The sequence below is a fragment of the Haemaphysalis longicornis genome, unplaced genomic scaffold (genome assembly GCF_048455015.1).
Source record: "Haemaphysalis longicornis isolate Haplotype H1 unplaced genomic scaffold, Haemaphysalis longicornis Haplotype H1 scaffold_2, whole genome shotgun sequence".
NCBI lineage: Eukaryota > Metazoa > Arthropoda > Arachnida > Ixodida > Ixodidae > Haemaphysalis > Haemaphysalis longicornis.
The window spans coordinates 184,850,582-184,876,244 of record NW_027526295.1 but is presented as its reverse complement, the minus strand read 5'-3'; the positions used below and the strand labels follow the sequence as shown (position 1 = coordinate 184,876,244).

Genomic DNA, 25,663 nt, shown 5'->3' with positions numbered 1-25,663 from the left:
AGCTGAATGTTAATGCAATTTTGTGCAAAGAGGACATTTAAACATGCATAAGGTGGAGGGAAAAAAAAAAAAAAAAGGCTACATTTTTAATATTTTAAAATCCTAGTTTTTGTTGCTATGCAGCAAGGTCAACCCAGAACAATGAAATAACAGGGCCGCTGAAGAAGAGGTGTGGAAGGACGCATGTTGTTCAAGTATGCTGATATATTAGCAGCCGTGTCGAAACGATTTCGACCAAAAGAAACTAAGTCACTCATGTAAAGAACACAAGGGAAAGGTGGGTCATCTAGCCGAAAACCTCCTCTCGGCTCTGGATACGGCCTAGCCCATTGCACCACCGAGTGCTGCAAGACAGCCGCATCTACCCAATGTCACAGAATCAGTATCAACAGCCTTGCACCATGCAAGTTTAACTAATCTGCAGGTTCTGCGAGACACCTGAGAGATTTGTCCTATTTTGAATGCTGCCGGGGAGTTCAGACAGTGATATGCGACATAGCACTGCAGCTCCAGCCAGGTGTAGTTTACAACACTCCCTGTACGCCGCACATGCTGTGGATGGGAAGCTAACAAGGAAGTTTACAAACAAGGGGTCAAGACCCAACTGCCAGTGCTTGCAAAAGAAGGCGAGAAGGCAAACAGAAGGCACTTAACGAAGGAGTGTGACTGGAACCAAGAGTTCAAAAATGCTCCCTCTATCCACTGAGCTCCAACTTCTCTCGCCATCATCTTTGGCACCACAGTACGCACAGGTGGAAGAAAAAAAAAGGGGGGGGGGGGGGGGGGGGGGGGGGGGGCAGAAAAGAAGGGCGGGCGGCGGAAATACACTGCAAAACAACGCCGGAAATCCACAAAGAACAATGGCACAGGTGTTTGTTAAAAAAAAAAAAAAAAAAAAAAAAAAAAAAGTGCATAATGAGGTGTATGCAGCTCAGCAATTGACAGCCCATCGCAACAAACAAAACACACGATAGTAAACAAAAGAAAGAAAAAAAAACGCGACGACAAAAGCAGCCAGTGACAAGTGATACGAAAAAAAAAAAATGTGAGAAAAACAAAGTAAGGAAGAGCTAACAAATAAAAAGGACGAACGATAAGCATATAAACGGCAACAACAACTAAAACAGAGCCGAAGCAACAAGAAGGGGATAATAAAAAAAGGGGAGAGGGGGAAGGGGGCGAACAATGAACAAAATGGAGATAATATAAAACACCCGTATGAAAAAGCAATGTCGTACTGTCACTGCCAAGGAGGGACCGTGTACGTCAGGCTTCCGGCTCCGCAGCATACACAACAGCTGCTGCTGCCCGACAGGAAACAGCGTGGCCGCAGACAAGAACCTGCCTGTGGCGAGAGAAAGGGTGGAGGGGCCTGTCTCACTGCGTCACGTGACGGTAGCTATCCTTTCAGGTGCAGTAGTGAGGACTGTGCTCGCATCCCAAGCAGCGACGCGCTGTGGTCGACGACAAGGTCACGCTACACTGTGTGGCCCTCCAAAATGTTTCGGTCAAAAGAGAAAATGATAACAACAATAATTAAAAAGACAACTAAAACCATTTTGCTCTCAGCTACAAACAAAGGCAGCAGTTGCACCGATGCAGAAGGGGAGGGGGGCGGAGGCCGACGTTCATTTTAAACCTGGCCCTCAAGCAAAGAAAGAGAGAGAAAAAGGGAAGGCCAGCGTTAACAGTGCTCCCACTTTGGAAAAGGCGGAGGGGAGGTGCAAGTGGTGGTTGGAATAAAAATTAGGGTGGTCGGCAAACCAACTCCGGCGCACAGTGCTGGCTATGCCGAGCAAAGGAAAGACGTCTACTCTTTCAACTATGCCACAACAAGCCAACGAACGTCGCGCTAAGCTAAAGCGCCTGTCATAACATTAACGTACACACACACAAAAATGAAGGGGGGGGGGGGAGGGGGGGAGAGAAAGAAACCTGACTAGATGTGGTTGTCATGGTAAAACCTTAAAAGAAGAAACAAAGGGTGCAAATAGAAGCTGGCAGCTTATGCATAATATGCCTTCCCAGCCCAAAAGCAGCATGGTGTACATGTCCAAAAAAGTAAAAAATAAAATGTAGATGTCTGTATAAAGGTAGAAATGACTTAAAGGGGGCAGGGAGGAAAAAAAAAAAAAAAAAAGCGGCTTTTCTGCCGCATGCAGTCTGATTACCTGCTGTATACCTCATGCTTTTTCAGCCCACAAAATGCCAATATGCAAGCGGACCAGAATAAAAATAAAAGTGCTGCTCTACGGGCGTAGCGACGGACCTTTACAAGGCATATGTGGCTGGGGTGCTACACAGCAACTCTCCATTACATTTGTTCAGAGATAAAAAAAGAAGCAATGAAATTGGTCTATATAAAAGCCACGAAGGGAACAATGTCGGTAATGTGTAGAGATGAAGTGCCATGGCCCATTCTTCTGGCATGTGACTAAGGAAATCAAGGGCTGCCGAGCATTACGCAACTGTAGTTAAAAAGAAGAGTACGTCTCGAGAAGGGTGTCATCCCCGCGTTACGAGGAAGAATCCCCTCGTCAAGACGACAACTGCCAGCTGCGGAGGTCGAGGCAGTAGTAAGACACATTTTGTTGAGCCTGCAAGCGGGATGCTGCTGCTAAGCCTTCGCCTGGAAGGAGTCGCTCGAGGAGTCGCCCAAGACCACGCCACGAGAGCATCAAAGAGCCAGTGGTCACATTCAGATGTGACAGTCGACGAGACGGCTTACTCTTACAGGCATACATACCAGCAATCTCGAGCCACAACTTCCCCCCTCCTGCGCCTCGAGGGGAGCTCACTTTCGCTGCTCTCCAACGCTCCCCAACTCTCGTCTACATCTCTTAATTTGCCCGACTCAGTGCAACTGCTGTCTCGTTTGCTGCCACACCAGGCACATCGATAAGACCTGTTGTCCGTCTGCTGTCCGCTACGCGGTTCTAGAACTGCACCCCAACGCCTCGGCGGATTGGAAACGCATAAGCATGCGATGCTTGGGACACCATCAGGCACTGTCACGTAAAAGTCGGGGCACCAGTGAGTTTTCCGTTACTGCGATGTGTGCTGTCTTGGTTTCTGCCGGCAGGGCGCAAACCTTCCCAACTGCTGCATGGTGAAGCGAGAGGAGAATGGGAACCACGCCACATTCATGTCTCCCATTCAGACATGGCTCTCATGCAGCTAGGACAGGATGCACAGACAGGACCAGTGGCTGCAACAATGGCACGGAGTCTCCAGTCTACGCTCCGAGTGGAAATCGTCCCTTATCTCTCACGATGGCAATGATTCTCGCGACAAAAGCAGTGATCCACAGAGTAATCGACTGACACCGTGTCAGTGGTTGTGCTGTCCCCTGCTAGAAGATGCATCGTAGCGCGGCAAACAGCAGCAACGGTTACAGAGTGCTGAAGTAAAAGACACGGCAGCACAGCTACACACTTTCCCCTGCAGCGGTGGTCGTTGATCCAGCTTCCAAATACCAGCCCTCTTCCTTTTCAGACACCACGTGCAGGCACCCACTTTTCGGGGCCCAGCGATACCGATCCTCCGGAGATGAGTCGGGAGGGAAGCCCGAAGAAGGCCTTCCCATCATGCAACCTGCACGGTGCATAGCGTGCCCTGTGAAACCACAAAGCTGCCTTCGTGCGTGGTTCTTAACCAGTCGTAAGGCAACCACACGCTACTGGAAGAAGCCCGGCAAGTGGCGCTACAGCGAGGTCAACTTGAGCACAATCCTCGACTCTCTGGTCTCGTCGTCTCGACAGCTCCTCTGGTGGTCCTACCGGTGCCGGACCGACGTGTGTTGTCGTAGTTGTTGTTGTTGTTGTTGTTCCAGCGGCATTACCAAGCAGAGCACGTTCATCATCCTGCGTACTAAACTAACAAGAGGAACACTGCTGCTGCGCGACCATGGTGACGGGGGACACACACGTGGCATGCGCTCCCTCGCCCACTCAAGTGTCTCCTCCTCCTCCTCCTCGGAGGGCACGCGCAGCCCCCGTGTGGACACCACCCCTGGGGCGGCCTTCATGGCCAATCAGCAGACGGCTCAGCACTAGCACGCAGTAGTCCGACTGCCCAGTTGCGGAAAGCACATGCGTCCGTTCACAATGCTCCCGTTGGACAGGTTGCTCACCTTGCTCCCTTTGCTCCCGTCCGAGGGAGGGAGCTCGTCGCCACCTCCGCCCAGCTTCTGCTCCTCGCGAGCGGAGGGGGAGGTGCTCCGGCCAGCGAGCGAAGGCGGCACAACTGTCGACACCGACGGCTCGTCGGGGCCCAGGCCCAAAACCAGGTCGCCCGCATCCATGTCGGGGTCGTCGTCGTCCTCGATCTCGTCGGAGAAGCAGCGCTGCAGGTGGTCTTCGTCCATGTCGTTCAAGGACGACACGTCCGAGTTGAAGAGCCGCGGCCGCTGCTCCGACGGGGGAGCTGCGGGAGCATTGCACAGCGGAGTCTCTGCCGTGGGCGGATTCTCCTCTTCCTCCTCTTCCTCGTCAAAGTCGCCCGCGGGGCCGGCGGCGTTCTTGTCCGCCGCTGCGGACGAGCGCCGCTCCTGGCCCCGGAGGTAGCAGGTGTGGTAGAAGGACACCTCCTTGAACTGAGGCCCCACGTCGCTGAGGAGCATCTCGATGACTTGGAGGAAGTTGGGCCGTGTCCGGGGGACGCGCTCCCAGCATAGCGTCATGATTTGGTACCTGGAAAGCAACCACAGAGGCCCACTATGTCACAAGCACCTAAAAAGAGCAAAGAAAAGGAAACTGGTCCTGCTTTTTGAGTTTCAAGACAGCTTTAGATGTAATAGCATTCACAAAGAGCATATAGCTGTTGCTGAGAGGAAGGAGCAAGAGTTAAAGTTTAAATTTTCTCAATTGTTTCATGCAGGAAGAAAGTATTTGTATACTTGGTAAAAGCTACTGAATTAGCAAGTTCACGCAGACATCTCGTAAACTTCTGTTCTTATCTTTTACGCACTTTACTTGTTTACTTTTACTTAGATGGCCATTAACTCTTTCCCAACCAGGGAGGAAAGATAATGAGATCTACTACAGTCAAACCCGACTATATCGAACCCGTTTACATCGAATTATCCCATATATCGAACAATTATTGTGCACTATAATGTTACCGGGAGAATATATAGCAAAAAGTACGGCTACATCGAACAAAAAAGGCAGCCGCAACCTATATATCGAACTTCGGCAGCGCAAGATTGCCCCCGAAGTTGGCTTTCCCGCGCGGCAGCTGGGCGAGCTGCCTACGCCTCCTCCCCCAGTTTGAAAAGTCACTTAGCCCTAGCGCTCGCGCTCTCGCTCGCTCTGACAGCCACCCCCTGGAAATAGTGGTTGGACCACACTCTCCCGCTGTCTCGCCAGTCTCGCGCGGCGGGCTCTCTCTCCCCTCGCTTCTACGCATGCTTCCCTTTTCGTGTTTTCGCGGTTGACGACGCATCGGTACGCCTTGTTCATCTGTGTTCAACTGTGAGGACTCGACGAGTTCCGCCCCGCCCCCATGTTCCGATGCTCTTCACGCGCTGAGCGTTCTTCGCCGCCACTGCGCGGCAATAGAAGGCTGTGGGCTCAGCTGTTTCGAGTGACTTGACAATGTTGAAAAGTGTGTGCTCAACAATGCTTCGAAAATGATGAAGCAAAAGAAGATCGGAGACTATTTATCGCGCTAGTGTGCCCGCGGAGCGTGTATCTTGCAAGTAAACAACAGTTAGTGATGAGGTACGTTCTGTGCATTGTCAAATTCTTTAAACATTATATATCGAATTATACGATATATCGAACTAATGACCGTTTTTTGCGAGTTCGATATATCCGGGTTTGACTGTACTACAAGAGAAGCAATGTGTTGAACAGTGTTCCACCAGTGGTACAATGACGATGTCCAAATGGCGAACGTTTTATCGGATACACCAATGGCACGCCAAGCACTTGTCTGCGCTGAAGACCCTTCACGCACTTTGTAGCAACTTTAGTTTCAACATAGGCACAGCGAACTAGTACAGGCATTATGGACAGCATGTGAAGGGCTGTCTGAACAACTCCTGGTGCATCTGGATGAACTGGACAGTGCCATATGCCGCCAGGCGGCGCTGGACTGGATGACGTACAAACCTCAAGTTTCCAACGCGTCATTTATTCTCCGCTAAGGTTAGAGAAACAAATTTTCCCCTCAGTCGGGCGTTCTGGCGCAGCATGGTGCAATTTGAATGAGTTTTATGATTTTGGTGCAGCTTGCCTCACAAATATAAAATTGAATAAAAATGGCGCAACTGGCGCAGCTGTTGCATCCCTGCTCCATGCACATCGCTCTTCCTTGGTTTGCTATCACGTGGCACATGACCTTTGCCTAGTACAGTAGAATCTCGATAAATGGAAATCGCTTCAACGGAATTGCCGCTTAAACGGAACAGTAGCCTGTAAGTTGTTTGGTTTTGTATTCCGATAACGTAAAATAACTCTCGGTAACTGGAACTAAAATTTCCGTGTCACCGTGTAAACGGAACCAGAAATGGCTGTATCGTTTTTGTTTTTCTTCTTCCATGTTTTTTTTTTTAGCCTCGCTAGCCTCCTAAGCCTCATCTCGTTAGTGGTCCGCCATGTTAGCGCAATGAATGCAACATCGCAGTTCTTGTTCCAGTCGTTCGGTCTCGATTCTAGACGCCCAGGCTACAGGGCTCACCTCCTGTCGCCTCGTTCGTGCCATCGTTGTGCTATTCGTCCTTCATTACCACGTTGCCGTCTTCTAAATTCGGTGGCCCGTAAGCACTCGCGAAGTTGAGGCCTCTAGCCTCCGCGAAGATGCCGTTGCAAGGACTCAAACAAAAATAACTGACGCATTTTGTAGTGCACAGCGACTCATTGTTGCCAAATCAACTTTGTGAATGCTGTGCCTACGCTTCTTGTAGTTTTCTTGCATTCTGAAAAATTATCAGCTGCATTCACCTTCTAGTGCTTAAAGTTCCATGAAATGGTATTAAGAGTGTGCACCACTTGCAAGGTGAACTGGACAATCAGTGCACAGAACAGAAAATGGCACACGACACCTCTCTTGTGCTACCTAAACTTATCTTGCCTTGAAACCTAAAAACCAAGCGTGGGATCTAGAACGTGTTTCGTGAGATCAACTGCTCTGACGGTGACCATGGGCAAATGGCATGTACCGGGACGTTCGATTTCGTGCTGGGAGTATGGACAAGTGTGCGAGGCTTTGGACACCACCGCCACAAAAGAGTATTTTATGTTATTTGTTCTTATGGCTGGTACAGTTTTCTAGTTACAAAATTTCTTGAAGTCCTGCGGCACTTCGCAAATCTGTTTTTCTCAGATGCACGGCATCAGCGGATGGCAAGAGCCGATGCAGAGCTGCATTCTGAAGCAGATGCCCACACCCATTCTTGCACAAAACGCCCATCTTGGTTGCCCATGTGGCATTAAGGGGGAGGTGGGTCGTTAGACAATGTTTTTTTATTATTAGTGCCAGCTAGATGAAAATTGGCAGACTTGAGCAGTTTTTTACGCTGATGTCAAATATGTAATTGGTTTTAGCATAGCTGCATTTGCTCAAGAAATAGAACACTTTGAAATTTATTTATTGAGGCCTTTCTTATGGGGGTTTAGAGCAATTTCGCTTTAGCAAACGCAATGATGATTTATACGGACATAATTACAAAGGTCTACTCTGGGGGGCTATGCTATTTTTATTCGTTTCGAAGAATTTTGCAAACCATGAAAAAGGTGAACATTTAATATCAACAATTTGTATAAAATTGCCTCGTCTTTATTAATTTTTGCAAGTAGGTAAACAATGACAGAGCAATAAAAATAGCATCACCCCTAGATCAATTCAATACGAATACAATGGTACCAGTCTTGTCATCCTAGCCTAAGAGCAACATTACAGAACCCCCCGCAAGCCAGAGCATGGTCTTGCAAAAAAAGAAACTGAGAAAAATGCGTCTGAAGTTTCAGATAATGGTAACTTATGCTACAGCATAGCTACAACAATATAAATAGCATTATTTTGTAGCTCTGTTCTTCACAAAAAAAAGCACACCAAGCATGTGACTAACACAAAGATAACACTAGAAAGATTGACGTAAATTCACACGAATACCATACAAATTGCGAAGGGAATTAAATTTTCTACTGTTAGACTTCAGAAACTGTGTCGATCCTCGTTCACCTTTTCTCTCAGTGTCTTTTTAGAATACAGAAAGGCACAAATATCATGTGCTGCTGTTATTTTTGTGCTACCAATGAGACTAAAGTACAGCAGCCACCCAGAACTAGAGATTGTCCTGCAATGATTCTCAAACCTACCGCAAGGCTGTAGGTGAAATGCACTTTGGTGATGAATGCTTCAGTGATACAAATAGCATCACCTGCTAGACCAGTGGTTCTCAAATGGGGGTCCGCGAGAACATTTGAGGGGTCCGTGAAGCCTCCCTCAAAACTTTTCCCGCCACCATTCTTTTCTCGATTTTGCCGTATTTTTTGCAATCGAGAAAGGTGGCTTCGCCACATTACACGTGCGTTTAGTTGCTTCGCGTTGTACATATTTTAACATCTGCTTCTGCGTAACGTGCCAGGTATGAGAAGGGAGAAAAACAGACACAGGAAAGGCGTTATATGGGTGTTAGGAGGCTTTTAGATTCAACAGCAAATTGTTTAACATTATGACGCACATAATCATTAACGGCAAGCAGGAAAGGCGGGCATGGGATAAGTGTGTAGGCGACGTATGCTCCAGTGCAAATTATTTGACGTTATGACACCGCTTAACATATGCTCCATCGTGGGGTCCACCACCACTGTTGCAAGGCCAAAAGGGGTCCTCGGGGCAGTCATAGCTGAGAATCACTGTGCTAAACCAATTCAATATAAATGAAATTATACCAGTCTTGTTATCCTGGCTCAAGAGTAACATAAGGAACCACCCCGCAAGGAAGAGCGTGACCTCACAAAATAAACTGTAGAGCTGCATGTGGACTTCATTTTGGCAATCGATACCAGAGTGATACAAACAGCATCACCTGCTAGATCTATTTATTGCAAATGAGATGATACCAGTCTTATCATCCTAGGCCAAAAGTCAGATAATGAAACACTCCGTAAAGGCAGAGAGCATGATGTCGCAAAATGAGTTAGAGAAAAATATATCTCTAGATTTGTAACTCTTGCTACAGCATAGCCACAATATAAAAATCCCCGTGTCACTCTGTTCCTCAAGAGAAAAAACTAAGTATGCGACCGTACCACAAAAATAACCTGGAAAGCTCTATGCAAGTAATGAAAAACTTTTGTAAACAGCGCTGGAAAACTGCACTTTTTGCTGAACTTCACGTAGGGTAGTTCCTACTTGGCACTTCCTTCAACGTTGATGCAAACTAAAGAAAAGCACAAACATATTGTGCTGCGGACTTTTTTTTTTTTCACATTACTTAAATCTACTACAACTACTTAGTGTTGTCTTTCCCAATCCTCTTTTCCATTCCCTACCCACAGGGCTTTATAGCCTCCTCTCTACAATAAAGTCATTCATTCATTCATTCACAAATAAGACCAAAGCACAACAGCTAACTAAATCCGGACGTTTCCACTCGGCGCTTCTTGGACCAGGTTCGTACGTGGCAGGCCATCTCGGCACCGTCGTCTACTGCGTCTTCCATCGTGTTTTCGTACGCTTGTAGTGCGTAGTTCCTTGAGGTAAAGGTCTCCAGGCATTGCGGCACAAGACATAAAGACGTTGTGACAGAATCGCAGTCACTAACGGCAGAGGAAACGCACCCGAAATGAAAATACTGCAGCAGCGAACGCGTGCATGCAAAACAAAAAGAGAGAGAGAAGGGCTCAACCGCGTTGGCCAATTAGAGATGCCGAACGGGGGGCTCGACTCGAGCGAGTGTGCTCCTGCCAATCAGCGGCTCGAAAACGACCTTCGGTAAATCGGCGGAAACGCTCGTTATCTTCATGCGACGCCATTTTGAGATGGTGCAAAATACGCACAAAGAAATCAGCTACAAAACGAGCCCAAGATGGCCGCCGCCGGCAGTCTGCTTCGAGTGTGGTGTGCGCGCGAAGTTCAAGCTTTTTTAGTCCGGTTTTCGGCATTTTGCGGCTCCCCCTGCGTTTTCAAAGTTGATTTTGAGATTTTTCCCAATCAAATTCAGCGGTGAAACTTTTAGAGTAGGTGCTTGAAGGTATAAAGACTTCAAAAATGTGTTTTTCGCAAAATGCGTATTTTTGCGATTTTGGACCATTTTAAGACCCGCGTCCCCCCTTAATTAAGCCTTGTCCAAACGATGTAGACAGTAAATATACTATTACACAAAAATCATTTGCAACACCGCTGTGACAGCCAAACTGGCCACTCAGGCGAGCAAAACCAAGAATAACGACAGAAGATGAACTAACCAAGTAGGTGCTGAAAACATTTTGTAACTGTTCCCGTCACTGCCACTCCCAAAACTAAAGTCGCATGATCTCGCATCACATGGACAAGCACTGACGCTAGAGTCTTTGCGGAAACCAGGGCCCGCTTGCTCGAAGCCAAATAAGACAGTCTTATTCGCAGTGTAATCTTATTGGCAGTCTTATTCGGGGTCTTATGCTCCCTAGGCTATAAGACGCTTTCTGGAAACTTATAAGACAGCGAAAAAGACTGTGAATAAGCCTGCTCCGAGCAGTCTTATTTACAGTCTTATGCTGACGTGGTCGGTGATTTCATCATAAAGATCGACCTCCGTACCGTGAAAAATGAGTGTAGTAGCTGTAGAAGTGGCGAACGATACCAGGCGGCGGCCGTTCAATTGTCTGCTTGGAACAAATAAATGCCTGCTCCGAGGAGATCGACGCCGTTGCAAACGCCGTCGGGAGAGAGGGTGGAAAGGGACAGACAACGCCGGCGCCAGAAGCCGCAAGGCATACGTACTTTGATGTGGCACCGATGGTTGCAGCCAACCACCGTTTTCAACTTTCGCTGTGCACTATGGGCGTGTGCTTGTTTTTCCCGGGTAGCGTGGCTTTTTTCTTGCTCACGTCAAACAAAGATGGACAGGAATGATAGTCTGCGGCCCGATATTAGACCCGAGCAGACATCGGGCGGGCAAGCGCGCGGTGTGAATGTGTGATTGTCTCCTATGTCGGCTCTCGCCGCAGTAGCTACGAAAAGGCGGCACGGAAAAGATGGAACAAATGTATTGTTTTATAAAATCATGCCCATTAACTCAGGAACAACAAATAGGCGTTCACAATAGAACTGCAATGTGACAACAAAATTACACACAACAGCAAAACGCCAGCAGCCTGTAGTACTCTGCCCGTGAGCGACGAATAAAATCGCGTTTTCAACGAGAAGCTGCGCAGACTTCGCTGACTTCGCGTCTTTCCATCCTTCTCTTCGAAAGTGGCGGTTACAAAGCTTGATTGTTTGGGTTTGTACTTTGATTGCGCATTCTGCTTGAGCAATTGGGATCCGGAGGCGGCACGTAAAAGCAGTATGCATAATATCAGCATTCGGCTATTATTCGTTGCATTCGGATGCAACGAGCCGCTGGAGTGCTCGTTGCATCCCAGTCTACGACGATGAACTCGAAGCCAATTCGCAACTTTCTAATTCACGGAGAGATCAAAAGCACGACTCGTGTTACAACAACGTGAGGCAACGTCGCTGCTTTTTGCGTCAGCCCAGTGGGTTTCTCGGGCCCCGCTTCGAGCAGACGATCTTTGTTTATGACTTAGTTTACGCGGCCAGGCGACCGAGGCCCCACCGCGTGAGTTGGCCTACCAAGGATGGCAGATCATTGTAACGTATTTGTGACAAGGCTCAAATAGGCCATCTCATGGGCAGCATTTCTTGAATAAATCCAATCATGGTTCAAAACAAACGCTTGCCCAATGCCGGTGACGGCAACAAGCAGTTTTGCAGCGTATTCCCCGCTTTTCCCTAGGGACCTCTCTCGTGCTCATCTAGGTACCTGCTGTCCCTATAGTCTTCAATAAGACTGCTCTGTAGCCTGGCCCGAGTGCTTTCGAGCAAGCGCACTAGCCCATATCTTATTCGCGGTCTTATTGAAGTCCGTGAATAAGACTAGACTGTGAATAAGACTGCCAATAAGAACGTGTGTTCGTGCAAGCGGGCCCTGTTGTGGATGCAGTTGAATTGAGAGGTTTGCCGAATTTGTGCGTGTGTGCAGAGGCAGCAGTCTTTCTCTAAAACTGCTACCCTCTCCTGTCCATTGTTAGCAGGCTAACGAAGCTCCATGGGTCTGATAGATATGAAAAGCATTACGGGGAGATGCTCCTCAAAATTCCTTTGGATATCGCAGAGTGCAGTTACCTAGGTAAGAATTGCGTGCAAGAACTGGAAATACGCAAAAAAAGATTACAGATCCACAAAACGTGAAAGTTGCCAGAAATTCGAAAATGAGAAAATTGAGTTTAGAAGTTTGAGAAATTTGTGTTCACAGAAATGCAATTGTCACTGCATGAAACTTAGTCACAGTGAAGAGAACCTTCTGCACAAGGCATAGCCAGTCATTAGAACCCTCCAGCACTATAACGTGGCCCTTCACGGCACTAATTCCACATCAGAGTTGATATCATAACAACGGTTGCGGTGATCGGTGGCGGCGGTAGGCCTAGCGGCTGTCGGAGTGTGAAGGACAGCGGCCGTTCTGTTCACTTTCTGAAGCGTCTTTTGACGCCTTCGTCGGCACTTGCATACAGTTGTATACTTCCGTGCAACAAAATGATGCCTTTTTGGGTTGGCCATAACGCGAAAATGCGGAGAAAGCTTCATAAAATGATCAATCAGTACTACTTGCGGATACGCGCGGCTATTGGATCGGAGGGCAATCGATTTAGGTGCCGTCCAACGGTGGGCGCGCTCTTCGTGCCGCACAATTCAAAACGCTAAACATACGCGTTCTTTTTCTTGATTTTCTTTTATTTCCTACGGAAATACGAGACTATGGCCAGCGGAAAATGGAGAACACGGCCGTCACCACACGCACGGCCGATCGCACATGGTGGGCGGTGCCGCGCTCTCGCATAGGACGGACGCAAACAGAGTGAACTTTTTGCAACTTTTGGTGATTTCCTGTGCCACCGCTGTCCACTTACAAAAATTTGCAACCAATTTCTCGTGCGAAGTTCGACCTGATCTTTTCATAAATAAAAGATTGCAGTCCAAGAATGAAAATGCAACACAAAACAAAAAAAGTGACTTAAAAAAAAAAAATTGCGATTTTTCCACCTGCGTCTCCTTTTAAGTTGTAAAGTCCGCAGATGGTTAGCAGTCAGTTGGAGAGTGCTGCGTGATGAGCTGCATAACAACAATCCTCCCATGGTCTCTTTTACCCGACCGTCGAGAACACTTTTCAGCAGTACTGCTCTCGCAACAGAAATTCCGTGGTTAAAACAAATAATATAAATAAGTGCAGAGCTGCTCTGGCGCAGTTCTTGGCAGTCCAAAACGATAAATAAAAGGAGAGCCACACTTAATGGCCTGCTGCATGCCTCTTTGCATGGAGAAGAAAAACCGCGGAGAATGTTAGACAGAGAAGAAATCGAGTGTAAGCTTGCACTCACAGTTTCTCGGGGCAGTTTTCGGGCTTCTCCATGATGCCTCCGCTGATGACGTACTTCAGGACCTGCTCGTTTGACAGGCCCTGGTAGGGTTGGGAGGCCAACGTCGCCATCTCCCACAGCACCACTCCGTAGGACCTGTGGGCACAGCAGCACATCGACGACTTAGGAGATGGTGTTTTCTCCTACCTATTATTTAAGCTTTTGACCAGTTGAAATGAACATTCACATTGGTATATGCCTTTCCTCCCCGGTGGGGCCTTTCCCCCTGAAGCAGTGGTCCCTCTCCCTCCTCCCTTCACCATACTGACCACACGTCCGAGTGGGAGGTGAAGATGCCGTCCTTGAGGGACTCCGGGGCCATCCACCGGACTGGCAGCAGGCCCTTGCCGCCCTTGCGGTAGTAGTCCGTCTCGTAGATGTCCCGCGTCATGCCGAAGTCCCCGATCTTGACCGTCAGGTCTTCGGCCACCATGCAGTTGCGTGCTGCCAGGTCCCGGTGCACGAACTTGTTGGCCGTCAGGTACGCCATGCCGTCCGCGATCTCGGCTGCCATCTGCAGGATCTGACGCAGCGTCGGCGGCTGGCCACGGGGCTGGGTGGTCTCGTCGTTGGGCTGCTCGTCAGAGGGGGAGGGGGAGAAAGAAAGAAAGACGGGGTAAACACACTTTTTTTTTATGTGGGGACGGGCAAACCAGGTTTTTTTTTTCACCCAGAGCAAGATACAGTCCAGCAGCTAAATGAGCTAAAGTTTAACTTTAAGAGTTCCCTACTTTGAAGTTGCACGCCTGTTTTGTGCATTCTGATTCTTTTTCCTAGCACGTACAGATCCACAGCGCTCAAGTGTCCTTTGCTCGACTTTTATGAATGGCCAGTAAGTATTGAAAAGTTCGCAAAACCAGTCCCCGAGTCTTTGCATCCGCCACCTTGCAACCCGACAAGAGGTGTTGCTAAGAGCAAGACGAAGGAAGAGATAATAAGCATCTTGTTTTCCAGTCACAATCCTATACATTTGACCAAAAGCTTTGTGCAACCACTTCCTTCTTCTTTATTTTTACCAAATCAATTTTTCTATCATTATATTTGCCCGCATCACGTAATTCCCTTTCTCTCTCTCCTCTGGTGGTACTAGTTGTTTAAAAGTAAGCCAAGATGGAAAGAAGAACACGGGAGTGTCCCAAACCAGGCATGGGACACCAACTCACGTCGTTGTCTGGCCTGTGGGAGCGCAGGTAGCTCTTGAGGTCACCGTGCGACATGAGTTCCATGATGACGTACACAGGCTGGTCCTTTGACACCACGCCCAGAAGCTTCACCACATGCTCACAGCTGAAGCCCCTGTGGAAGAGTGGAAGAGAACAAGCAGAAGAAGAACAAGGATGTCAACGAACAAAAAAAAAAAAAAAAAAAACACACACGAAAGATATGCTCGCCTTACTAAGAGGGTGAGTAGATGCTCTTACTGCATACATAAGACATGCACTTTGAGAAATGAGAACTGAAGGCCAACACTGTGACCATAAATCTATGCAAGCTTGCAGTTGTAACTAAGGCCTTCAACTGTTTAAGGAAAAAACTAATAATTAAAATCTAAAATAATTACCCTACAAAACCCTCGCAACAGCTGCTAAATAATGCCAAATGAAGTTCATTAATCAATTTACGGTGTCATCGCAAAAACACAGCTGAAGTAAAAATTTCTGTGTTTGATCAGCCTTGAAAACTTGCACTTCGTTTACAAGAAAAAAATTCCCAGTGTCTGAGTGCAATAGTGCAATAACCAAATGAGAACATGGGAGTTTATTCACACGAAGGTTCTGCCACCTCTTCAATTCTTTTCAGCAAGTTTCAGCCTCAAGCAGTACGAATTCAAGCACAACTAGCTCTACAAAATTTCCACTGTCACTTCATTGATTTTCAGCCTCTCCCCCCCCTCGAGAACGCTGATAGCAAAACACAAAAACTGTCCTGCAAGTCCATAACTAGATGTGGTGAATGCCACAGAGATGGCAACACTTACTTCATCACGGATGCCTCTTGGAGGAATTCGATTCGTTCTCGCATCGAGGCACTCTCATTTACGGTCTGAAAATGACCAAAGACAAAATTATGAGCCCCTGTTCGAAGACATGGCTAAAATGGGTTATACACTGCCAGAATAGGTGCACAAGCACGGCGGAGTAGTAGACACAGTCTACGCTCGTTACAGCGGATTTGGCAACAACGGACTTTCGGTTACAACAGAATATTTCTGTTGGTTTGTCTGGTCCCCATGCATTTTAAATGGAGTCCGCTCCGCTCACAACGGACCCGACTAGAGCAGACTATCGGCTACAACAGACTAAATTTTAGGCGAAAATTGTTTCGACTGAAATTTTATAGTGGACTTCCACGATGCCGGCACCCGATGTGCTTTTTCTTTGTTTATTTCTGCAAGAAAACTGTAATGTCTGGCAACATTGCTGGCCGCCTGGTCATTGGTGCAGCCAAGCCAGTGCCAGTGGCTTTTTTTTTGTGCGACTAGCCGGCATGAGCGGCAGGGTAGCTGATTTCACTGTCGGATAAATTAAGCGTAATTAACGCTCTTGAACATGGGGAAAACAGGCCGACATCAGCAGAAGTACAGGCCTGTCTAAGCAGACAGTCCGCTCTACCGTCAAGAACAAGGCCGCTGCCGATAAACGCGACTCCGGTAAGATTGAAAACAGGGCTATCGAATACTCGAAGTGGTGCACTTGGAGGAGAGTCTGCCCTCGTCAGTTTTTTTTACGTAATAAAAAACTCGGGTTCAGTGAAGTTCGGCTTTTATTACTCCAGGGAACGCATGCATCGTTCTCATTCCTTTCGGTGAAAAAGGTAAGAAATGGTTGATGTAGGGGGGTTGTTCCCCATCCATTGTGTGCAATCTGCCGGTAACCGTGCGCAGTCCAATTGGTCTAACTTTCGATTTTACAGCTGACCGTCATCAGATTATTTCATTACAGCTGTTTCAATGACCAGACTAAAATCGCTAAAAATGTGGAAGCAGCCTTGAGGGAACGTCAGGCAGCAATCCGATTTGTTTGACGAACGGTTTCGGGAAAACCTGCCTCGCCGTGAGGGGATTTAAAGGAGCCATGAAGAGAAAACACAAGTTTGGTTCATTCAAAAGATTGTGTCGTTAGAATCATACTGACACCACTTTTAACGTAAACTTCGCTCAAATAAGCTACATAATTAGGAAAAACGGGAATGGTCATGCGACCCACCAGCTCATTTCCCGCAACAGAACCTGTGATGTCACATGGGCTAAGCTCTGCGATTGGCGGAACCTGGCAGAAGCAGACGCAAATTAGGTAGAGCTTACAAACTAGACGAACGAGCGATTTGCGCTTAAATTTAGGGCACATTCTTTACAAAACAATAAGAATGATGGGACAAACAGTGGAAGTTACGAAAGCACATGTAAACATAGAAGTACTGATGCGTTCTGCTGTTCGTACTGCGCACAGCATGCTTTGGTTTAGCTGCACAGCACTACGGGGCTTGGGGTTGTCTCAGACGACACTGGCCGATTGACGCAAGCAACGGTGTCTTACGTGACCCCATTTGTCGAGCGAGTACTGTTTCAGGGAACGAATATTTTCTCCCAGAACAAAAACAAGCCAGGTTTAAATGCGGGCAAAAACAAACCAAACGCTTGCCACGGTATGGTGGCGCCATCTAGGTTACAGAACGTAAAGAGACGCGGGAACTAACCAACACCGCTGTACAGGGTGGAGACAACCTTTGAACGGTCCCGTGCCGCCGCAATTGGGCCAACAGGCTCAACGCGTTATTCTTTTCGTTTCCCACGAGACCTAGCAACGCGAAACAGACAATATGATTCAAACTTCTTCAGTAAACCGCGTTGCGGCGATAATTTTAGCGCGGTTTTGACACAATGACTTGCTTCGGCGGCGAGCGAGCAACCGAACATGGCGGCGCCAGCGTTTACGTGTCTCTACCCTGTACGGCGGATGCGTGAATGAAGGTACTCTAGCCTGCAGAGCGGTCGGTTCCCGTCATGGAGGAAAGAAAAGGTTAGGAGAGGCCCTGACGTCACATTTGTGAAGCCGAGTCCCGCCATGACTTGAGCCCACGGAGCCCAGCACTCTATCCCATCATCCTTCGCTGTCTCCGGTTTCATATGACTAACATGGCGTCGCCCTGCCCTCCCGCTTCGAAGCGAAAACAGCTTCGTCGCTAATTCCTCGGTGCGATATAATGTTCTAGGCTGTTGATTTCGCCTTCAATTTGCCCATTCTAACCCTCACCCAAAGTTTCAATCGAAAAACGGCCTTTGTTTTTGAGATAGAAGGACGATTTTTCAGCTCTTAAGCCTGGCAAAGTAGCGTTTGTCGTCGTCATAGCAACAGGCTCGCGGGATACGAGTTCAGGCCGCCTCCGACGGCGGAGTTTTCAAACTGGCCTAATCTAAAAACGTTTGTCGTAGCGACTGCGCTGGTTTGCAAGCGTAGCGAGGCAGCGACATACCAAGCGCCTTAAAAATTTGTCCGTTTTATTTGCCCAAATGTGGCCGCCGCAGTTGTAAACAAGTAAGCAACATTGTCCATGGGCTCAAGAAAAATGACGTAACTTCCTCCACACTTTTTGCAATGCATTGGGATGCTAGGGGCCTCTCCTGAGTATTCTTTCCTCCATGGTTCCCGTGATGTCACTTGGGACCACGAAAACGCACGATTGAGCGGGAAAATCAAAATTTTAACCTAAATTGTGTAATTTCTCAGTGAATAAAGCACCGTTTGTATCCGGACAAGCGCTGGGGGCACTAGAAAACACGAAATCTTTCGAATAAAACCAACTTGCATTTTCTCTTCATGGCTCCTTTAAAAGAGCCTAGCTAATGCTGATGGCCACGACTGATGTTTTATAGCTGGTTAATGATTGCGCCTAGTTATGTTCTTGCTTTATTTGCTCAGCTTATCATGCGTCTTTACACGCTTGACCGCATGCGCTAGGCCTTCTCCAAGTGCCGGGGCTAAGCTTTGGAAACGATGTTTACGCGATTCTTTGCCCTTGCGCGAACACTGTGCAGGTGCTGCAGGCGTGTAGAAAGACCAAAGTGCATGCACTATGCATGCAATGTCGGTAAAAGTACCCACTTTAGGGCTCATACCCCCCTCCCCTCCCGTCGGATACTGCATACTTCGGCTACAGTGGACGTTTTTTTCTGGATTCAGAGGGTCCGTTGTAACGGGCGTAGACTGTATGTGGGTTGGCACAGCACCAGACAAACTGAACTGCTGTATAGTACATACTACACGTTAACACGAGACAATGTCCGTGCTGGAGCATCGTCGCCCCTGTGTAACTGCACTGCTTGATTTGGTAAGCCCCCACACCAAACACGACTTCCAATTTATTCTGCCAGCCTAGCTTAAATGGGTCGACATGTACATTAATTTCTCGTTAACTGAAAGTTGTAAAATTAGGTAAAAATTTCGAGATAAGTGGAGTTTCGGGTTAAGCGAAATGCCAAATATTTGTTGCCAGGTCACTGAAATAACAGCTAGTGCTGATAATGAAAGCTCCATTGCACAGGGAAGCTTTCGTAATAAAGGCAAAAAGTTCGCAGGAAAAATGAATTTTTATTATTACGGAAGAAAGAACTGCGTGATGGTCGCCTGTTTGGCGTTCGCACCTGGTTCCAGAGAAGCGTTCTCGAGCTGCTGCTCAATGCATCGCATCAATTGTTAATCCCCACCCCCCCCCTCCCCAGTTGCACTCTACCTTTTTGCGTGCCAGCGCAGCATGCCTCTTATGCCTGCCATTGTAGGCACTTCTCGAGGCTCCTTGTCCTCCGCATAATCAGCTGCGTTGTCTACAGCGATCTCAACAATGTAGGCGTCGAGCAGCATTCAGGTAACAGGGACATCAGCCCCGTTCAACGCATACTCCGCGTAAATTTGCCATTTGTGACTGCATTCAGTGCGTAGTAGAAGCTGAGCGTTCGAACGGAGATATTATCAGCCGCCTGCAGCGTACTTTGGCTTGTGTCCTCTCTGCCAACATTTCGAGATATCCCTGGTTCCCCGCAAAAATGTTTCGAGATAAAGGGGGCAAGCACATGGTGCCTATGGAAGGTAAATGCACGGCGAGAAAAAGTTTTGACCTAACAGATGTTTCGAGATATCCGAGTCCGAGTTAACCAGGGATTACCGCATATAAAATCTGCTATGCAATTACCACGATGGCTATGGTCACTTCTAAACATTTAACGTAGCCTTTGAAACCAACAGCTAGCTTTTAGGCGTGCCGTGTCTCACCTTCACGGCGCACTTAGTCTCGGGCAGGTCGGGTTTCAGGTTGTAGATGAGCCCTTCGTAGACCATGCCAAATGAGCCCTGACCCAGTGCCTTCACCAGCTGAATGGACTCGCGGGGCACTTCCCATTCGTCTGGTTCATACACTGCAACGGGAAAGAACGACAGTGATAAGTATAAAAAAATAAAAGCCACCAAACACTGACCACTGTGATGAGGTTAGCAAAATTCTCGGCAACTATGCACGGCATGCTCTTTTAACTCTTTCGGGACCGCTCCATAGGCCATCGATCACATATGATCGATGGTTTCGCGAGCCTGCAGAATACAAATTTTCGCTCGATGGAACACCTAGCGACATCTAGGAGATAGTTTGAAAACTGGAGTTTTCTCTTTTGTGAAGTTTCTTTTTGTATCGCCAGGCGGCAACGCGTCAGATATTTTATTCTGACGGGCAGTGGTTTCGAATGTAAACAAACATGGCGTCATACTCGTGCGAGCGCGATAAGAAATCCGCCTCGTCTCGGCTCGCATATTTTTGCCTTCTACTGTGGATTTTAACGATGAGAGTGGCAGTGAAGAGTCGAAATGCGGCTTTAGAGATCGGATTTCAGCTCGAGTGAGGATTCGGGTGTCGATCAGCCTGGAACATCAAATCGCGCTCAAAGGTGGGTGTTGGTTTCGGTTTCAATCCGCCTCTTTCATTGCGGTGTGCTGCCACCTAGCGTGCCTAGCGGAAGTTGAAGCTGTAGGGTTTGCCGGCGTTTCCTCCCGCTGCGTTCTCGTTGTATGCACGGCAATCCCACATTACGGCGAGGAGCAGCCGAAGTTTTTCTTCTGTGTTGGTGTTATAACGCCTTAAGATGACAGCCCCTGGTCATCACATAATACCAGGCGGCTTCTTATCACTGAATGAGGGCTGGCAGAGAAATCTCGGACAGATCCGTGTGCCGTCCGAGTAGCAGAGCGAGCCCGATGCGCGCATGAGATGCGTCGTCGGCGTCGCTCCGCCCACTGTTTTTGCTCCATGGTTAACTACGATGATCGCTGAGCTGAATTTGTAGATTCTGCGCGTTTGTTCGCAAGAAATGGATAAAGCAAGCAATCGTGAAGCGTTTTCTGCCTTCAGAAACAGTCCGCGCACACGCCAGCCGCGCCTGACAGCTCGGCACGGCACACTCAGCGGCTCGAACCGGCGCAGACCACGGTAGCAACCGCGCTTGTCGCTGCTCTTCTGAATCAATCTGATCGCTAAAAAGTTCCACATGCGAGAAAGTAGGTGTTAGTGTGGTGAAAAATTGTGCTAGGGATTGTTGTCAGGGCTTATTTTAAAAGCGGCGATCAGATATATCTGCCGCGATGCAAGCCTACGCTGACCGGTCGCCGCGGCGCGCGGTGCGCCGAGCGGCCGAGAGATGGCGATACCTGCGCGGAAGCATCGAAACAGGCTACGCAGATGTCTTGGTCACCGATCGCTCAAACGGCAGTTATAACAGTTCCACATGCGAGAAAGGGGATGATAGTGTAGTGAAAAGTTGTGTTGCGGATTGTCATTCGCAGTTGCACAGATAGCAGCTATCAAATATCCGCCAGGATGCTAAGCGTAAAGTTCCCATCACCCGAGCCGACGCGAGCGACGCAAACCGCCGTAGCCGATCGCGTGCGGCCGACGGGAAGCGATAGAAGCCGACACCGTTCCCTTTTCGGCACTCCGAGTTACAGCGGAACGCAGCACAAGTTGTGGGCATTGTTCCGCGCACAACGAGCACACACAAAAAATCAAACGATGTAAATACAACCACGACCCCTTCCCGCTTGTGCGGGAGCTGTGGGGAATGTCGTCTGCTGCCCCTACTGGACTGCTTAGGGACTTGGCCGCTAGGGAATTGCGCATGCGCAGTGGGGTTGTGAAAGAGGCGGATTGGCTCTGGAGTAGGTATGTGCGCTCGAACTATGTTCTGGCTGGTTTATATTTATTCGCTAGGGTGTTAACTACCTATGGGGGTGATCTCCTGCCACCAGTGCAGAAACGGATCAAGTTTTCGCCGAGACAAGAGCCCGGCGTGTACCTGGGAGACGACGTAGCCATGGCCCTAGTGCCAAAGAGATCACACACAAAACAAAAAGCCAGTTACACCTAGCCGCATCAAACTTTTTCAATGAAGAAACAAAGCATTGTGTTAGATTTTGTATATCCTGAAATAATTTTATTCTTTTTTAATATTTTTATATTTACGCTTTTTTCTATCTTTTTCTGTAGTTTTTTTACGAGGTTCTTAGTTTCAGATTTTTTCATGGTTCTATCGTCAGTGTTGAAGTAAAACTTGGTATTGTATGTAAAAGAACATATAATTAGCTGCATTTTGGTATATGCTAAGGCAGGATGGTGCCTTTGCTTTATGTAAAAAAAATTTGTACCGAGACCTCCCTTTTTCATCACTTTTTCCGGCGGTCCCGAAAGAGTTAAGCTGCACACAGTTGGCTTGTTTTTCACTTTGGTTCAACCAAGCACTCATTTCCAACATTAATTTCGAGCATCAATTTGCTGGAAAGGAAAGAAAGAAGAAAGAATGGCGCATGTTAAAGTACAGTGAGGTATTTGAAGATCCACAAGCAAGCCAGATATGACTCATCAAGGCAACTGAACTTATGCATAGAGTACTATATTTAACTGCAAGTCAAGTTTAAACATGCCTCTGTAAAAGGCACTAAACAAAATTGCGCAACTGTCATCGATAAATGAAGATTTGAATGCAAAGCAGTCTAAAAGGTTGGTTTCATAAAATAGGCAAAACTTCTTCCTGTACCCACCTGAGCTGACATACTCTGGGTTTGTTGAGGAGTAAAGAAGCCCATTGGGAACCTCTGGGTTTCGTCTGCAACAGCAAAGAGGAGGAGTCAAAATGTGCACAGGTACTGAAACCAAGTTTGTATCCATCTCTCGTGCTGTCACAGGAGGGGCAGGCTCCATGCTTTCAGCCATTTCTATGTCTTGCAAATGGTGCGCAAAATATACAAACTCTTCAAGCTTTTCGGCTTGGTTCATAATTATATGCAAAATATCCAAACTCCTGGTGCTAAGCTATTGTCGTAGTCCACAATGTTGGTCAGGAAAAGGAACAGCGAACCGGAACACAGGCTACTCTGAAGAGAGCTCACTTTTATGGTCGACGAGGTTCATGCCTGTGCTACCCAGCTGTTCCAAAGGCCTTCCTGAAGCCTTAGAACCAATTGTTCCCCATTGTATATACAGAGGGCGAACTTGCAAGTGAGCGCTCCCTTGTCCATTGAAAGTTGCTGTCTGCTAGAGGCATAAGAGAAAGAGCACTTTCGAGGAAGCGGTGCTCAAACGATCAAGATTTCACTCTAAATGTGCCCAAAGCTAACAGGCACAACATTCCAAGCCACACAGGAAAGTGCTACAGTCTAACAGTCAGGCTACAGATACGTCCACGGCTCGGGAAGGGGAATGAACAGGGTAGCGACAGATTGGAGCAGTATACTTACTTCTTCTTCTGGTAGAAAAAGCACAGTACGGCAGTGATGGCAGCCACAGTGACCACTGCGACCAGGCAGATGGCAATGATGGCTCCCTGAGGCATGACTTCTGCCGGGAAGCAGAGGGGGAGGAAGAGAAAAAGAAAACGGGGGGAGGGGGGGGAGAGGAAACGAAAGAACCAGTTTAACCAGGGTGCTCATCTATTTTTAGGTCACTCAGGGCACCAAGCGTGGTGAAGGGGGCACAAAAAGGGAACATCAGATGCACAAGCTCTCGAAAAATTGGCACAGACAACATTTTTGCAGCTGCCACACGTTTCTGGGTGCCTACAAACTGTCATCTTTGCACAGCTGCTCATGCACTGTTGGCCAACTGTTGGCAACACTAGTTAGTGAATAATGTTAAATAACCATTTCAGTGACGATTTGCAGACAGTGCAATGAGAGCCAAGTCAAATAAAAGAGGCTCATCAAATAATCAATCAAATAAAATGAAACTTCACAGAATCTGAAACCAGTTAACATGGCCTCCTGTACAAGCTGCAATTTAAACAGCAATGTAGAGTCTGTTGCAGTTGCTTACAACTAGGCCTTGATGCATAAAAGCCCAGGTTATACAGTTAAACCTCGTTATAACGAAATTGAAGGGGCGCCGCGATTTGCTCGTTATAGCCAATATTTCGTTATAGCCGTAGCCGACATTTACTGCAAATATTATGCATTGTAGTTACCTAAAACCATCCTAAAACAAAAAGCGGGCGAAATAGCATCTTGCCGCACGGCGCTAGTCAGTAAAATAAACACATTCTGGAGGTAAAAAGGAAAAGTCACGAACCTACTTTATTGCAGTTCAAAACTCGTATTTCAAACAGACTTGGCTACGAAGAAGTCCCTAATTGGACGTTGATGCACGTTCCTGATGCGAGCGATGGCTCGCTCAGCAGCGGCCGCTATGTTCACGCCATCTTCGCCGCCCTCGTGCGCGCCGAAGTAGCAGCACAGCACGTCCACCGCATCTCCTCCGACGCCGTCCTTAGCGCTTCCTTTCACGCCACGTGCAACAGCGCTGACAATGGACTCTCGGTTACTCCCGATGGTGGATAGCGTATTCGTCCACACGTCAAAGTCTCTTGCCACCTTACCACGGAGTGCACCTTACCTTCCTCCGCGCCCGATGCGACGGCTTTTATCATAGCCGTCTTCTGTTCAAGTGTGATAGTCTTTCGCTTTCGCTTCCCGCCTGTCGCACTCGCGTTGTTGGAATCACGCGGGCAGTATGACGATAAAGACTGCCAAAACCCACGCACACACAACTACGCAGCGACGTCGGCGATACGAACAGGGGAGGAGGGGGGAGAAGAAGGCGACGCAACCGCGCGCACCGTGTGCATTGGGGCTCTTCTCGGACTCACCGCGGATAGTCCGCGGGTAGTCCGAGGATTCCCCGAAGCCATAGGGATACATGGGGAATCGAACGTCGGACTGCTTCTCGGGGAGCCCGCGGTGAGTCCGAAACTGTAAATCGAAGGGCCCCATTGCCTGCATGCCGTGCGCAGCGAGAGGAGGGTGGGAATGGCTTCGCGGGCGCAGCGCCCGCACGGCGCGCCATCCAGCTTCGCGCGCGTGGCGGGAGTTTTGAACTGCTAATACAGTTGTCGCGTCGCGCACTGTCTTAAATCCGCGTTGCGCACTGTTGTAAAATTAGCTCAAAATTTGATTTCTCGACGAAATTTGTTCATTGTATCCCGTAACGGGCAAATTTTACCTCGTTAAAACGAGGTTTTAAATACATTGGCTTCTATGGGGACTTTCAAGGGGAATTACGATTTGCTCGTTACAGTCGAATCCCGCTACAACGAAATTGACGGGACGTGCGAAAAATTTCGTTGAAGCGAAAATTCGTTGAGGCGAAATCTGCCCCAACACACCTAGGAAAGGCCAGAAAAATAGCCTCGTGCGTTTCCGCAACATTGGCAGCATAATACAATGTTTAGAAAAAGGAGTGACGCGCAATAACTCATGTTTATTCGGATAACAAACATACCAATGGTTATCTGTTTTTTCACCACCCAAAGAACGCGTTACGGAGGGGAGTGAAGATATGCAGGCGCAAAACGTATCGCTGTACAACAAGGCGTGTCCACCGAGCTGATTACTTGCAGATAGCTGCTAGGCCGTGGGAAGCCCCCCTCTCGCTTGTGGTAGGAGCAGTGCCGTTATCTTATCCTCTGACAGGGCACGGCCTGGCACGGCAGCTACTGACCTTGG

At 48.1% G+C, this 25,663-nt stretch overlaps 1 protein-coding gene across 3 annotated transcripts in view; it reads right to left on the bottom strand.

Moving 5' to 3' along the window:
• Positions 1 to 792: 792 nt before the first annotated feature.
• LOC144169628 (insulin-like growth factor 1 receptor) overlaps positions 793 to 25,663 on the bottom strand; it is a 208,523-nt gene continuing 183,652 nt past the window's right edge. For 2 of the 3 annotated variants that reach the window (XM_077698880.1, XM_077698882.1), the window contains exons 20-27: positions 23,405 to 23,504; positions 22,709 to 22,773; positions 19,901 to 20,043; positions 15,613 to 15,677; positions 14,798 to 14,930; positions 13,904 to 14,208; positions 13,596 to 13,730; positions 793 to 4,691 (exon numbers count right to left, since the gene is read on the bottom strand). In XM_077698880.1, the coding sequence (XP_077555006.1) occupies positions 4,052 to 4,691; positions 13,596 to 13,730; positions 13,904 to 14,208; positions 14,798 to 14,930; positions 15,613 to 15,677; positions 19,901 to 20,043; positions 22,709 to 22,773; positions 23,405 to 23,504 (1,586 nt within the window). In that variant the 3' untranslated portion in view covers positions 793 to 4,051. The remainder of the gene's footprint in view (positions 4,692 to 13,595; positions 13,731 to 13,903; positions 14,209 to 14,797; positions 14,931 to 15,612; positions 15,678 to 19,900; positions 20,044 to 22,708; positions 22,774 to 23,404; positions 23,505 to 25,663) is intronic. The other variant, XM_077698881.1, reaches the window with a different exon arrangement.